The sequence below is a fragment of the Carcharhinus amblyrhynchos genome, chromosome 17 (genome assembly GCF_965287045.1).
Source record: "Carcharhinus amblyrhynchos chromosome 17, sCarAmb.v2.hapA, whole genome shotgun sequence".
Lineage (NCBI taxonomy): Eukaryota > Metazoa > Chordata > Chondrichthyes > Carcharhiniformes > Carcharhinidae > Carcharhinus > Carcharhinus amblyrhynchos.
The window spans coordinates 16,124,430-16,139,725 of NC_137340.1; the positions used below are offsets into that span (position 1 = coordinate 16,124,430).

General features: G+C 41.6%; 1 protein-coding gene across 1 annotated transcript in view; it reads left to right on the forward strand.

Moving 5' to 3' along the window:
- Positions 1-15,296, forward strand: part of LOC145354358 (myoferlin-like) — a 228,648-nt gene that overhangs the window by 30,699 nt on the left and 182,653 nt on the right. Inside the window, exon 4 of the mRNA XM_080205557.1 lies at positions 14,830-14,935. Coding sequence (XP_080061683.1) covers positions 14,830-14,935 — 106 coding nt within the window. The remainder of the gene's footprint in view (positions 1-14,829; positions 14,936-15,296) is intronic.

Genomic DNA, 15,296 nt, shown 5'->3' on the forward strand with positions numbered 1-15,296 from the left:
TACTAATGTTAAGAGGGTTGAGCAAATTTTCTCCCATTCTTGCCCACAGTGAATTATCACCTTAAAAAAAAGATATAGTTGAAGAGCAGGGAATCTAACCTACTGCTAACCCCCTCCCACCCCCAACCTTCAGGGACTCATTCATACTGAACAGGATTTTAAAGATGCTGAAGGATGTGTAACCTGCAAATATTTAAATATTTGTTTGGAGAATGTTGCATTTTTTTTTTCAAGTTTTAATGGTGTTTACTTCCTCAACCAAGGGTGGTGGTGGTTGTGTGGATGGTGCTTTGTAATAACTGTTTCTAACCCTTGGCGGAAGGTGAATGGTTGCTATAGACTCTCTCATTGTAAATCCAGCTCGGGATAAAAGATTCAGTTACAGAATAAACCTCCTGAGCTGAATAAATACTGGTTAAAATGTGAGTCTGCCAATGTTGAAGGCCATCTGGACTGTATCAGTTCATTCCTACCCACTCCCAAAAGAGATCATCTTTCTCCCCTGCCCTATCATGTCCAAATGCTTCTCAAATAATTGTGGTTTTCTAAGTGAAGCAATTTTTGTGTATGAAGAACTTCCCATAAACGCAGGCCTTCATGCACATTGACAAGCTAAACCGTTTCCTCTGCTTGTGATATGGAGATGCTGGCATTTGCACTGGGGTGGGCACAGTAAGAAGTCTAACACCAGGTTAAAGTACAACAGCTCATGATTCCAAATAAACCTGTTGGACTTTAATCTGGTGTTGAGACTTCTTGCTCTACTCTGGTACTGTAATTTTTATCTCGTTCCTAAGCAGTCTGACCCTTGATCCCCTTCACTGCTGTGAGTGTCAGATCAGAAACCCCAAGGTATGTTATGAAGTCAGACGAGACCCCAATAATTTTTCTATTTTGGCATAAATGTGAGGAAAGGATGCTTCACATTAGGAGTGATTCCACTAATTAGGAATCTTATTATCAAACCAACTTTTTTCATTAACACTATTTAAGTAGACCTCTAACAAAATGCAACAGTTTTAACTCTTGATCATTGAACAAATCTTTTAAACGTGGAAAGAAACAAAAAAAACAAAGCTTGTTGTTATTCAGTTCCAATTAAGCAATATTTATCTTAGCCTTAACCTAAGTCAAAGCACGTAGGTGTTTAACAGCTTTGGAAAGACTTTGTAGAGGGAGGGTGGGGTTTTCTGGCTTTGTCCCAAGACTGGAAAATCCTGTCCATGGGTCAATGTACATTTGTATGGTCCTGTCCCACATGCTACAATTCTCACGGCGAGCAGGTTGGGAAAATTCCACCCTGATTTAGTCTCCAGGCTTCAGCAACTACCTTTTTTAAAAAAACCTTCATTTCCATATTGCAAGCCTAGCTCCTTCTACTAAATATGTCATGACCTATTCCTGTAACCCTAACTCACTTTTTTTAAAATAAAACAAGAGTTCACTTTGGTAAGTAAAACTCTGAGCCTTCTGGTAAAAAAGCAGTTGCATGGCTATAATGTGATTATCCTGCTTTCTGCTGTATTTCTTCTGGACAAATTAACTGCTGTACAAAACACTGCATCTTAAAGTGGTCTCCACACCCACAACATATAGCACAGTATCATCATGTGTTGTAAACTGCAGACTCCTATCTGGCTTTTCTTCCCTCCTATGTTCATGCCCAACTTTAGTCCTGCTCCATATTCCTACCACAGCAATGAAGTAACCCTACGTGACAAATGAGATCAACTCTGTGCTGAGTTATCTCCATTCTCTCCACCTTTTTTAGATGTCATTGATCACACTATTTTCCTCCAACACCCCCCACCAGCTGATTTTGATTCCACTTCTGTTTATCTGATCATAGCGAGAGCATGTCCAGGTTAAGAAGTGGGGTAACCAGAATGATCCTAAGTGGCTGTACATTCAAGAAGACCATACTGATATCATCTCAACCTAACTTCCACTTGCTTGTGCCCCATAATCCTTTAGTTCAAAATTGTATGTTTAATATTCCCTATTGTGCAAAAATATCTCCTCTTAAAAAGGAGACAAACTATTTATAGTCTTCTCACCCTGTATGGTTGCATCAAGATTTCCCTATTTTTAATACTCCACTCCCCTTTGCAATAAAGGCCAACATATTCCACTTGCCTTCCTAATTACTTGTTGTGTTAACCATGATTCATGTACAATACACAGATCCCTCTGTGCAGCAGCATTCCATTATGTTTCTTTTTAAACAATATTTGCTTTCCCCATTTTTCATTATCAAAGTGGCCAACCTCACATTTTGCCACATTACACTTCATCTGCCAATTTTTTGCCCATTCACTTAACCTATTTCTATCTCTTCATCACAACTTATGCACTCATGTATCTTTTGATACTGTTAGCAAATATCACAACAATACATGGGGGTCCTTCATCAAATCGCTAATATATGTTGTAGATAATTGAGGGCCTGTCAGAGATTGCTGTGGAAACCATCAGTTTACCATCTGCCAACCTGAGAATTAACCATTTATCTGACTTTTTCAGTCCAGTAATTCCTCCCTGTGTGTCTGTTATTGCTTATTTATCAGCTTGTGTTTTAACCAATTTTCCCAGTGCTCTACAGCCAACTGTAACTTGCAATCTTTGCAAATATATTAATTTCTGACCTGTATTTCTCACTTGATCAGAATTTCCCCTAAGGATCTGTTAATTAATCACTTCATTTTGCAATACCAGGTCTAAAATAGCCAGTTTCCTGGTTGGTTCCACATGTATTGTTCCAAATAACTGTCCTAGATGCACTAAGAACTCAGTCTTGAGGCTACCTTTGCTATTAAATTCACTCACTATTTTGGCAGTGCCTTTCTTAAGTCCCCATTTATTCTGTCACTTGTGTCCTACAGCTGAACTGTACATTACTCCTTTTTCCCAGCATTTAATTTCCCTTGTTATTTCTTCTCTCTACCCAAACTGATTCTACCTCATGACCTTCTAAGCCATATCATTTCTCACTGCTGTATTAATCTCTCTTTGAGACATGCCACCATCTTTATCTTTCCACCTGTCCCTCTGTACAGCTATTCAGTTTCAAGCTGTGGTTGTCATGCAATCACATCAGTGTGATAATATTTCACTTTGTTTTTGTGCCATCAATTCATCTATATCAGAATGCACCTAACGTTCTGCACCTTTAACCTTGTCTTTATACTGTTCACCTACACTCCGTCCTTAAGCTTGGATAAATTCAACCCCACAGAGCTGCACCTTTGCCCAGACAATGGTGCTAAAGCCCATGAACTGAAACCCATTCTTCTGCATCAATCTGAGCCACAGTTTCAGCTCTGATCTTATTCCCCTGTGTCAATTTGTTAACAGTTCATCCATTATTACTTTTGTAGTTAAGTTTTTTTTAACTTGGCCCCCAGCTGTGCATATTCCCTCATCAATCTCTTGCTTAGCCATGTCTATGTTGCTGGTATCACAGCAATGGGATCTTGCCCTTGGTTTCCCAAATCCCTATCTGGCCACAGAGGCTGCCCTTTACAGCTAGCATCAGGCACGAAATGTGGCCTTCCCAGACTTGGTCTGAACTGCAGAGAACAGTATCCATCCTTGGCCCCCCTCCAAACTATAAGTTGTACTGCTCCTGCCACTATTCTCTTCCTTCTCACTCCCCCCATTTGAATAGCACCCTGTACCACAAATGCTGTGGTCAGTTTACACATCACCCCCACCTCTCCTGCCGTCCCTGGTCTCACCCACAGACTGTAAGAACCTCATACAGAACAAATGTAAGGGCTAAAGCTTCTCCAGTGCCGACCTTTCTGGATCCATATCAGTCTCTGCTGCACTTGCACCTTCTCGCTCCTGACTGCTGACCAAATATGAAAGCGTCCAGGTGATTTTCTCCCTCCCTGATGCATTGCAACTCATCAATACTGAACCCAAGTTTCTTGAGCTGCAGACACTACGATTATGGATAACACGAATCAAGCTGGTATCCATCAGCACCCATAATCTATACCTTTCCAATTCACTGTTTCCTGCTGTCTTTACTGTGTATTTTTAATTAATTCAATATTTCAAAATCAGAAATCCTCCATTTTCTGTTTAATTTATCAAATTTAATTAACATGCTTTTGGTCTTTCAAGTAACCTAGCCCATTGTTCTACCTTAATCCTTTTTAATATATCAAATAGCACCTCTTGCCCCTATCTTGCCAAATTCCCACACTCGCTATATTGGCCCTCAGTGAAGCTGCTCTGTGTTAATACTATTATAAATTAACTTGTTTTACTTGCCTTTTTTTTTGTTAAATTTCCTCACCCTTGATTTAAATAAATGCCCTCATTTTGAGGGTGAAATTACTACCTGCTTTCTTGTGATGTTACAAACTTGTACCCATGTTTCAGCTAATCTACTGTGGAACTCCTCATCCATGCCTAATGTCACTGTCAGACTAGACTGTTCAAACACTCTCCTGTCTGGTCTCTCATCTACCACACTAAGTTGTAACAAATCCAGTGTTGTTGCTTCTGTTTGCCTTGCACCAGGCCTCACTTGCCCATAACTCCTGTTACCAGCCTAACATGATTCCTGGTCACCAAACTCACTGGCTCCTCTAGATTTGGTGCACTTGTCACTTCTCCACCTATCTTTTTAGGCCTACTTTCAAATCATAGAATCCTACAGTGCGGAAGGAGGCCACTTGGCCCTTTTGAGTCTGCATCAACCACAACCCTATGCATTTACCTTAGCAGGTCTCCTGATGCTAAGAGGTAACTTACAATGGCCAATCCACCTAACCTGCATATCTTTGGACTGTGGGAGGAAACAGGAGCACCTGGACAAAACCACACAAACAGAATGTACAAACTTCACAGTGACCCAAGCAGGGACTCGAACCTGGCTCTGAGGCAGCAGTGCTAACCACTGTGCCACCAGCTATCTTTTTGACCGAGAGGTTTTTTCCTTTGTTTCAGCATCCTTTTTTTAAACGTGATTCCACCTCAAAGTGACTTGGGACATTTTTTTCTACTTGTATTTATATCATATGATAAATATACAATTTTAGCATTAGCTGCGTTGGATCTGGGCTGCTCCCACATCCTGCTATCAGTTTAATATTATAGATTTGTTTTCCCAGTAAGCTTCTCCAACTGAAGTAAGTTATCCCTTTGTTGAATTTAAAACTCCAATTTTTGGCACTAAACATAACTTGACACCAGAGATGGTTTGTCCAGAGCATTTTATGGCTCCATATAACTCTGTCCCTTTTTGTTTTGGAGATGTATTTGTATACATTCATTGTCTACCTAGAGAAGCTGATTCACTGAATTGATTTTTGTAGAATGGTTACAACACAGGCAGTTTAACCTGCTGAACTTGTGCCAGAATAACATGGTTAGTCGCACTGCCTACTGATTTTTTTTTTCCCAAAGTCCTGCAATACTTCCCTTATCAATTCCCCTTTTGAAAGTCACATCTGAACTTGTCTCCACTATCCACTTAAGGCTATGCATTTCATATTGTAAGAATTATTTCTCACATAGTCCTTGATTCTTTTGCTAATTCTGTCAAATTCATGCTCTTCGAGTTCTTGACCCATCTGCTATGGAGCCAGTTTCTCTCAGTCCCATCCAATCAAAGGCGGTTCCTCCATGATTTTGAAAACCTTTTAAATCTCCTCTAAACCTTTGCATGTTTAGAAGAACAACCTCAGATTCTCCAATCCATCCACATTATTGGTTCCAGGGATGAGGAACTACGTTCTTGTAAGTTTTTCTTTTCCAGTATCTTCACATCCTACCTAAGTATGGTGCCTATTTGTTTCTTTTCAAATGTAATCTGCAGACACTGCTTGCATAATCAACAAAGTTCATGGTTGGCAATGTTTGATAGAGCAGACACAGCACGGATTCGTTAAGGGGAAGTTGTGTTTGACAAATTTATTGGATTTCTGAGGATGTGACTAGTGCAGTAGACAGAGGGGAACCAGTGGATGTCGTGTTTCTTGATTTTTCAAAAGGCGTTTGATAAGGTGCCTCAAAAGGTTGCTTCAGAAGGTTAGGGTTCATGGAGTTGGGAGTAAGGTGGTAGCATGGATAGAGGATTGGTTGTCCAATAGGAGGCAGAGTTGGTATCAGTGGGCGCTATTCTGGTGACTAGTGGAGTGCTGCAGGGATTGGTGCTGGGGCCTCAGCTAGTTACCATTTATATAGATGATCTGGAGGAGGGGCTGAGTGTACGGTGACAAAACTTGCTGATGACACGAAGATGAGTGGAAAAGCAAATTGTGCAGTTGATGTGGAAAGTCTGCAGAGGGATCTGGATAGGCTGAGTGAATGGGTGAGGACCTGGCAGATGGAGAAATGTTAGCAAGTGTGAGGTTATCCACTTTAGTAGAAATAATAGTAAGAGGGATTACTATTCAAAGGGCGAAAAGCTGCAGCATGCTACGGTGCAGAGGGACCTGGGGGTCCTTGTGCATGAGTCACAAAAACCCAGTCTGCAGGTGCAGCAGGTGATCAGGAAGGTGAATGGAATGCTGGCCTTTCTAGCGAGGGGGATAGAATATAAAAGCAGGGAGGTCTTGCTGCAACTGTACAGAGCACTGGTGAGGCTGCACCTGGAGTACTGTGTGCAGTTTTGGTCTTCACACTTGCACAAGGATATTTTGGCCTTGGAGGGAGTGCAGAGGAGGATCACTAGGCTGATACTGGAGATGAGGGGGTTGGACTATGAAGAGAGACTAAATAGACTGGGTCTGTACTTGTTGGAGTTTAGAAGGTTGAGGGGGGGGGATCTTATAGAGACGTATAAGATGGTGAAAGGGATGGCTAGGATACAGGTAGAGAGATTCTTCTCGCTTAGAAAGGATAGCAGGACTAGAGGGCACAGCCTCAAAATAAGGTGGGGGGGGGGGGGGAGGTGCAGTTTAGAAGAGTTGAGGAGGAACTTCTTCAGTCAAAGGGTGGTGAATCTCTGGAATTCTCTGCCAGTTGAAGTGGTGGAGGCTACCTCGCTAAATATATTCCTGTCATGGGCAGATAGGCTTTTGACAGACAAGGGAATTAAGGGTTATGTGGAGAAAGCAGGAAAGTGGAACTGATCCACTTCAGATCAGCCATGATCTTATTGAATGGCGGGGCAGGCTCGTAGGGCTGTCTGGCCTAGTCCTATTTGTGTTTCATACTGTACATGTTTTGTATACTGCCTTAACCTAATGTGTCAAGATGCTTCACAGGCACATTACAAAACAAGACACACAGCCACAGAAGATATTAGCACAAATGACCAAAAGCTTGGACGAGGGGTTTTGAGGATTTCTTAATGGAAGAAAGTGAAGGAGTGGTGTTGGGAGGGAATCCCAGATTGACTGCTATTGTAAGAAAGGAACTTGGGTCAGCTGAACTGTATGGGTGACACCCCTTTTAATGTGTGAGGCAGTGAGTATGAGCATTGCATTTGAAAATGAAACATAATGGGAAATGTTTTAAGGACAGTTTCGCAACAGTTGAGGAGCCAGATACAGTCGACAATAGTGAAAGTGTAATATTTAGATTACTGCAGTCTATATCATCTTGATTATGAACCAAAGGGAACTGTCACTCATTCCTGTTGACCATCTTGTCTTGTATGAAGTTGTAACATTTGCTGATGGCTACAGATTGGGGTCCTGTGTTTCCACATTCTGTGTAAAAACAAACCTTTTTTTCTGCTGATCTAAAATAAAACAGAAGTTGCAGGCCAGACAGCATTCCTGGAGGAAAAAGTTACCATTTTGGGTCAACAAGCGTTCTTCATGATGCTAACAATCTGATATGGTTTGAAACCAACACTTAATGGAACTTACCTTTCACGAATTGTGGTTAAATGTGATGCAATTTACTATACGTGCCATTAGATAGCATATCAAAGTAGTTTAGGCACTGCAGAAGCAAAATCTGCTTCAGGGAAAGTAATTAGGAAGGGTGGGGAGGGATCTTCCATGTCTCTTGGGATACAGGAGTGAGACCAAAGGGGTGCAGAATTGTGAATGTTACACACTTGTTCAAGAGTGTGTACATGAACTACAAACCAGTCAGCTTAAATTTAGTGGTGGCAAAGCTTCTACAAATAATAATTCAGGTCAGAATTAGCAGCCATGCAAACAAATATGAATCGAGGAAAGCCAGTACCACTTTAAGGGCAACTTATTTTTCAGAGCTTGCTTGAGCTTTGAGAGTTAGGGGTAATGCAGTTGATGTTGTATACATCGACTTCCAAAAAGCATTTGAAGTGCCACATGATAGGCTTGTGAGCAGGGTCAAAGCTCATGGAACAAAAAATGCAACTGGAATATAATATGGACTGAGTGACAGGAAACAGAATAAGGAATAATCATTTGTTTTGAACATGAAGACATATGATGGGCTTCTGCAAAAGTCAATTTTAGGACCATTGATTTTCTTGTATACAAATGACCTAGGCTTAATTTTGAAATTTGCTGATAACACAACTTGAAGTATTGGGACAAAGATAATGATGAGCTTTGAGAGGATACAGACAGTCTGATAGACTGGACCAGCATGTAGAAAAGGACATTTAATGCAGATGTATGAAGTCCTAAATTTTTTTCGCAGGAAACAAGAGGAGAGGCAACATAAATGACACAATTCCAAAGAGGATGTTGGAGCTGAGGGACCCGAGGGTCAAATTGCACAAATCATTGACGGTGGGAGGGCAGGTTGCAAAATGAGGGCTATAGAATCTGGGATTTTGAGAAGAGGCCTAAATCTAAGAGCAAGAAAATTTGAGAAATGGTTAAGCTTCAACGAGAATATTGTGTGCAATTTTGGGCACTGCACTTTTTGAAAGGACGTAAAGGAATTTGTGTGTGGAAAAGATGGAAAGAATACTTCCAGGGAAATGAATTTTTTTTGTGTAGATTGGAGATGCTGAGGCTGTTCTCCTCCTTGAAGAGAAGGTTGAAAGGAGATTTGATAGAGATGTTCAAAACCATGATGTATCTGGGCAGAGTAATAGAGAATCTGCTCCCATGGGTGGAAGGATAGAGAAGTGGAGAACATTGGTTCTCCCATTCAGCTTAAATCAGGGGTGACATCAGGAAATGTGGTTTTTAACACAGTAAGTGGTTAGGATTTGGAATGCAGTGACTGAGAATGTGATGTAGGCAGATTGTTAGTAGCTTTCAAAAGGAAATTGGATAATACTGAAGAGAATTTGCAGAGCTGTGATTGCAAAAGAGTTGCCATGGACCCAGTGGGTTGAATGGCCTCCTTCTGGTGCTGTAACCATTCTGATTTTCGTGAATGTTTAATAAGCTGGTTCTATAACAAGTTCACTCAAATTATTTGAGGCCTTTTAGATCTGCTGCCCTGATTACTTTCATTCAAAAAAAAATCAAGCGATTGTACACTCAGACTTACCTCTTGCTAAACAAGAGGGAAACAACTACCTCTGGAGAAATCATGAGCACAATGTGTACAAGATGCTGACTGTACACCATGGAAACAGTAGTTGTTTGGGGGCTGGTGGGAAGACATTCTCTCTGACCCTTAGCCACATTAGCTGCGATGGTTCTTTGTTCTACCACTCTCGGGAAAGCCTGAATTTCTAACTTCCTGAGCTCTTGCCAATTTAATGCGAGGAAGAAAATTCCGATCTCATCTGTGAAATCTTTCCGATCTAGGGAGGGGGAAAAAACAATAGGGCCACAAGAGAGCAGGAAAGTGGCTGCATGTGAACAATCATTATTTCCACTTAATTCGTCAAAATATGTCACTGCCTGTTTTAGAATTCACATTGCCATTTCTCTCTTTGCCCTTTTGAATCTGAAGGTGAGCCAACTTAAACCACCATCAATGTCAAAACTTAGCCTGTGGGCCGTGATAACCTGTTCAACAGGACTTGATTGTAGCTTGCAAAAGAACTAGCCTGTTGGTGTGCAGCATGCAGGTAATTAATCACTTTTTGAGGCCAGTCTGAACAAGATGATCTTTTTTCCAGCAGATAGGAATATGCAGCACTCCCTTTAAGTACTGTGGATGCTGACTCATTGGACTCAGCCTTCACTCTGTTTCACTCCCCACAGATGCTGCTGGACTTAGATTTTTTCCAGCACTTTTTTTTTATTCTTCTAAAAATTCTTTTTCACTAATTTGGGACAATTTTTAAAAATTAAATTGGTATTTTTATTTGCCTAGTATTTGTGGGTAGCCCCTCTATATGTTACAGTACTAGATGTGGGTCATAATGATCTGCGCAATTGTGGCTTCTTCAGAGAGCTGGTGATATTTGGGGAGAGGAGAGTTGTGGATCTCAGGATTTTATTTGTTTCAAGATTGAATGGGTTCTTTCCCCAGTCAATATTGACCAGGGAACCAGGGCATGAGAGCATCCTCACTGGCAGGGGAATGTTGGTTTGAGGGGAAACAATGATTGTGTCAGCTTAGATTGTTCCTGGCTCAGGAGCCTGAAGCATTCATCAGCATCAGTCATTTAACTTGTATTTCCTTTTTGGACTGCCTTTGGATCTAATCATGAAGAGTCGTCAAATGAAATTTTGTCATCGTGCATAAATTAACATGTTACAACTAGCTCCTGTGTAAAGATGCAACTGGAGTTCTCCAGCCATTTACGCCCAGCCAGCAAGAACGGAGAATTTGGCACTCGGCCAAATCTGTTCATTGCAGCGTGACCAGAGAATTCCAGCTGCAGGCGAGGTCAGAGAATAGGGCCCATGGTTTCTGACTTTTGCTTGTAATCTGCATATGCAACACTTAAATAGGTGTTTTGTGCAAGTTTATTTACCGTGCGTCAGGAATTGCTTCTGATGGATGCAGTTGTTGTGTTCAGTTCTTTCCTAAGCTGATTGTTTATGGGACATTAGTCAGCAATCTCTGGGTGTGGTTTTAGTGCTGTTTGGCAGGGTTACAACAGCTTTAACTGCCTCAAGTTGAGGGATGGTTAGAAAGTTTCCCTTGCTCATGTCACCTACGTGCCAAGAATATGTCTTTGAACTACCACATGCACTCACCATGATGGTAACTCTTTTGTAGTTCAGTGTGTAAAATTTGCATTGTGCCTATTGGAGGATGATATCTGGACCTCATCATTACTGAGACTTCTGCGTTCTAGCTCTTAATAGCCAACCAAAGTCAAGACAATCAGTTCTATTTTCTCCCCCCTTCTTTTTTTTTTCTCTATCTCGGCAGATCTCTGACATCCATGCAATTCCATCTCCTGCAGCCTCAAGTATATTGTCCATTCACTTTTTGGAAGTGGGGAACTTTTAAAATCTAAGCTTCCATTTCAAGCTGTTCCTGGCTTATTCAGTTAAAAATGCTTTGCGAGTGTAGGGGGAACATTATTCTCCCACCTTGTGTTTTTGATATTGCTATGACAGAGGGAAGTTTTATCTATTTTGTAAACAGCAGGTGGAAGGGAACTATTTTTGCTTTTGGGAAGGAGCTACTTGACTGTCTTGCTGTGAAAGTGGGGTCCCAAAGATGGTGACTGATTCTTCAAGAATTTGAACAGTTTGTGTTTACCTGGGATTGAGTGTACAAGTTGACTCTTGGGGAATAATATGTCAGTGTTGTTTTGTTGCTCTTTCTGTCTAACAGATTTTAAACTGGAGAAGTCACTGAAGAGTTTTAACTCTTGGGTCTAAATCGAATTCAGCAGGACTGTAACCTCCTCGTGAGCAGGAGCCAAATTCAGGGCTGAGGACAGTGGCTCAGTGGTTAGCACTGCTGCCTCACAGCACTAGGGACCTAGGTTCAATTCTGGCCTTGGATCCCTGTCTGCATGTAGTCGCCCCACGTTTGAGGGTTTACTCCAGGTGCTCTGGTTTCCTCCTGCAGTCCAAAGATGTGTGGGTTATGTTGATTGGCCATGCTAAATTACCACTTAGTGTCAGGGAGATTAGCAGGATAAATACATGAAGTTGTGAGGATAGGGCCTGGGTGGAATTGTGGTCAGTGCAGCCTCAGTAGGTCAAATGCACTGTAGAGATTCAATGATACCAAGGTCCCAAAGCAGCAGACCCTCATGCTGATGGGAGCTCCTGAAGGCCCAATGATTACATAGTAGAGATCTGGATTGCACTCCTGACCCTCGTAGCTTTTGATTTTACTGTGAAGCAGAATCACTTCTGTTAACCACGCTTAAGCTCATCTGTTTCTGCTGAAATCTGAGCTGAATATTGCTTTTGTTTGCACTCTGGTTCCCTGAGCTGCGAAGATTTGTGACCATCAGTCTTGGAAATGCACTAAAATAGCTTCTTAATGTAGACTGACCAAAGCCACTTGAAGTACTGTATGGAAATAGAATTTTTGTAGAAAAATGAAATCTCAGCCGTTTTTCTTAATTTCAAACCATAATTGTCACTCAACCATTTCTGACTCTGGCTGTGTCTCCAGTAGAACTACATTATTGACCATGCCAAATTTTCCCTCCATGTAATCAAACAGATGCCAGAGTGTGGTGACTAGGGGATTTTCACAGTAGCTTCATTGCAGTGTTAAAATAAACCTACTTGTGGCTAACTAATAAACATTGCCTTTTATGTTGCACCTTTAATATAGTAAGGCTGGGATGTGAAAATGAGGACAAGAATTCAAAAATAGTGACAATGCTGGACTGGGAGCGTGTAGTTAACAAGTACAGGGGTGATGGGCAAATGGTGTATGGAGCTTAGACAAATATCCATCTCTGCCTCTTCCTGAGGTCACCATCACCTCTGATTCCAGTATTTAATTAGTTCAATTCTGTTCATATGATGTCAAAAAATAGCAAAACATGCAGGGCAGCAAAGGCAATGGACTGCAGCAACATCCTGACTAGTGATACTGAAGGCTTGTGCTCCAGAACTAGCAGTGCCCCTAGCCAAACTGTTTCAGGAGAACCCCAGCACTGGCAAATACTGGACTGAAAGGAAAATGTTTATATGCCTGTAAAACACAACATTTACCACCCCATCATGCATGCAATCCTGAGCAAAGTGATGGAAAGGGTTGTTAATAGTGCTACGAAGCATTCCGTAGTAACCTGGTACACTGGTTTGGAATCTGCCAGGGCCTGTCTGTCTGACCCTCATTACAATCCTGGTCCAAACATGGGCAAAACACTAACCTTAACAGTAAGGTGGTAGTAACTGTCCTAGATGACAAAGCAGCTTTGACCAAGTGTGACATCAAGGAAGCAGAGTAAAATTTTAAGGTCAGTGGGAAAGAGGGAGGAACTGGAGTCAGACCCAGCACAAAAGGCCCTTCATCTCCACCCGAGAGCATTTCTGCAGGTATTTCTCGGTAATGTTCTGGGTCTGATGATTTGCAACTGTTTTATCAGTGACCCACCTGTGGGAAAGGTGAGAATGTCCATTTGATTGCAATGTTCAATACCATTTGCAACTCAACACAAACAGTAAGACCTGGACAACATTTTAGGTTTAGACTGACTGGCAAATATTAGTGCCGTGTAAGTCCTTGGTGCTGCCCATCTCTGACAAGAGGTAATAGGAATGTAACATAGGAGCAGGAAAAGGCCATTCAGCCCATCCAGCCTGCTCTACCATTCAGTACAATCATGGCTGATCAGACACATCAGTGCCTTCACACACTCCCCATAACGTTCTCGTTATTGTGAAGCAGAAACCTATCAATGACTTACTGAGCTCCCACAGTCCTCTGGAATAGATAATTCCAAAGATTGACAACTTTGTGTAAAGAAATTTCTCTTCAGCTTTGTTCTTCTTGGCTTCCCCCTTTTTAAAAATTGTGCCCCTAGTTCTCTGCTCCTACAAGGGAAATCCTTTACCTGTATCCACTCTTTTGGAGATTGCCTCTTATTCTTAAACTCTAGAGAATACAGGCCCAGTTTGCCCAATCTCAAGTTGCACCACCCCCAGAACAAGTCTGATCTTTGCACTCCCTCTGACAGGCAATAATATTCTCCCTAAGGTAAGGGGACACAATTGCACACTACTCCAGGTTTAGTGTAACCAAGTTTCTGTTCAACTGAAGCAAGATCTCGACTCCTGCACTCAAACTTTTTTTTGCAATAAATGCTAACATTCCATTAGGCTGCCTGATAATTTGCTGCATCTGTTAGCCTTCAGTGATTTTTATGGCCAAGGACACCCTGGTTGCTATGTACATTTAGATTTTTTTCCTCTTTTTACTGTTTAGGAAATACTCTGCACATCTGTTCCTTCTGTCCAAGTGGATTACTTCACACTTTTCCACATTATGTTCCATCTGCTACATTCCAGGAGTGTGATGGAATACTCTACACTTGCTTGGATGAGGTGCAACTTCAACACTCAAGCTTAACACCATCCAGGACAAAGCAGCCTGCTTGAATGGCACCCCAGTCACTCCCTCTACCAATGCACAGTGGCAACAGTGTGTGCCATCTACAAGATGCACTGCAGCAACTCCCCAAGTCTCCTTCAGAGGCCTTTAAATCTAGCAACTGCTACCACCTTAAATTGGTGACCACTACCACCAAGTAGGACAAGGGCAATGGGCACTTGAAACACCCACTTTCTGCAAATTCTCTCTACCAAACATACTGTTTTGCAAATAGCTTTCCTTACCTGCATTACCACTGGGCCAGAATCTTGACACCCACATGGTACAAGTGCATCCATTGTGTTGTAAAGAGACTTTCCCACCACCACTTTACTGAGGCAATTGGGGATGAGCAATAAGTGCTGACAATGTCCACACTCCAAAACATTTTAAAATGCTATTTGAAAGAGAAAATTCTGTCATTGACAGAATATGTAACTTCTGGAATATGCTGAGGGTTTTGATATTGAATGCCTCAATGTCTTTTAGGTTTATCGGCTCAGCGACAATATCCCTGAGAGAGCTTGCAAGCGGCCAAAAGACGTTGCCATTGAAGAATATTGCATTGCTCACTGAGAAGAAACAACCAACTGGGGTAAGTAAATCTGGACCTGTAAGACGATCCAGTGGCTGTTCACTTAGACCTGAGGTTGGGCAAGTTACTTATCATTAATTCTCCATTGTGTAGTAGTCGGGTGATCTAACTTGCATGTAAAGAAATGCCGAAGACTTATTGCCAACTTGTACTTCTGTGTCATGACAATAAAATGTGGATTTAGCAGACCCAAAATTCCAAATTCTAATCAGGATAGTGAATGCTCCTCAACCTAATCTGACGCTCGATGGTCTTAAGTGGGGAAGCATGTTTGTGACATTATTGCATGCTGATCCAAGGTGCCTTGCTACAGCAACATCAACTTGACTTTTGGCTATAAATCTGCTTAGTCAAAAACTTA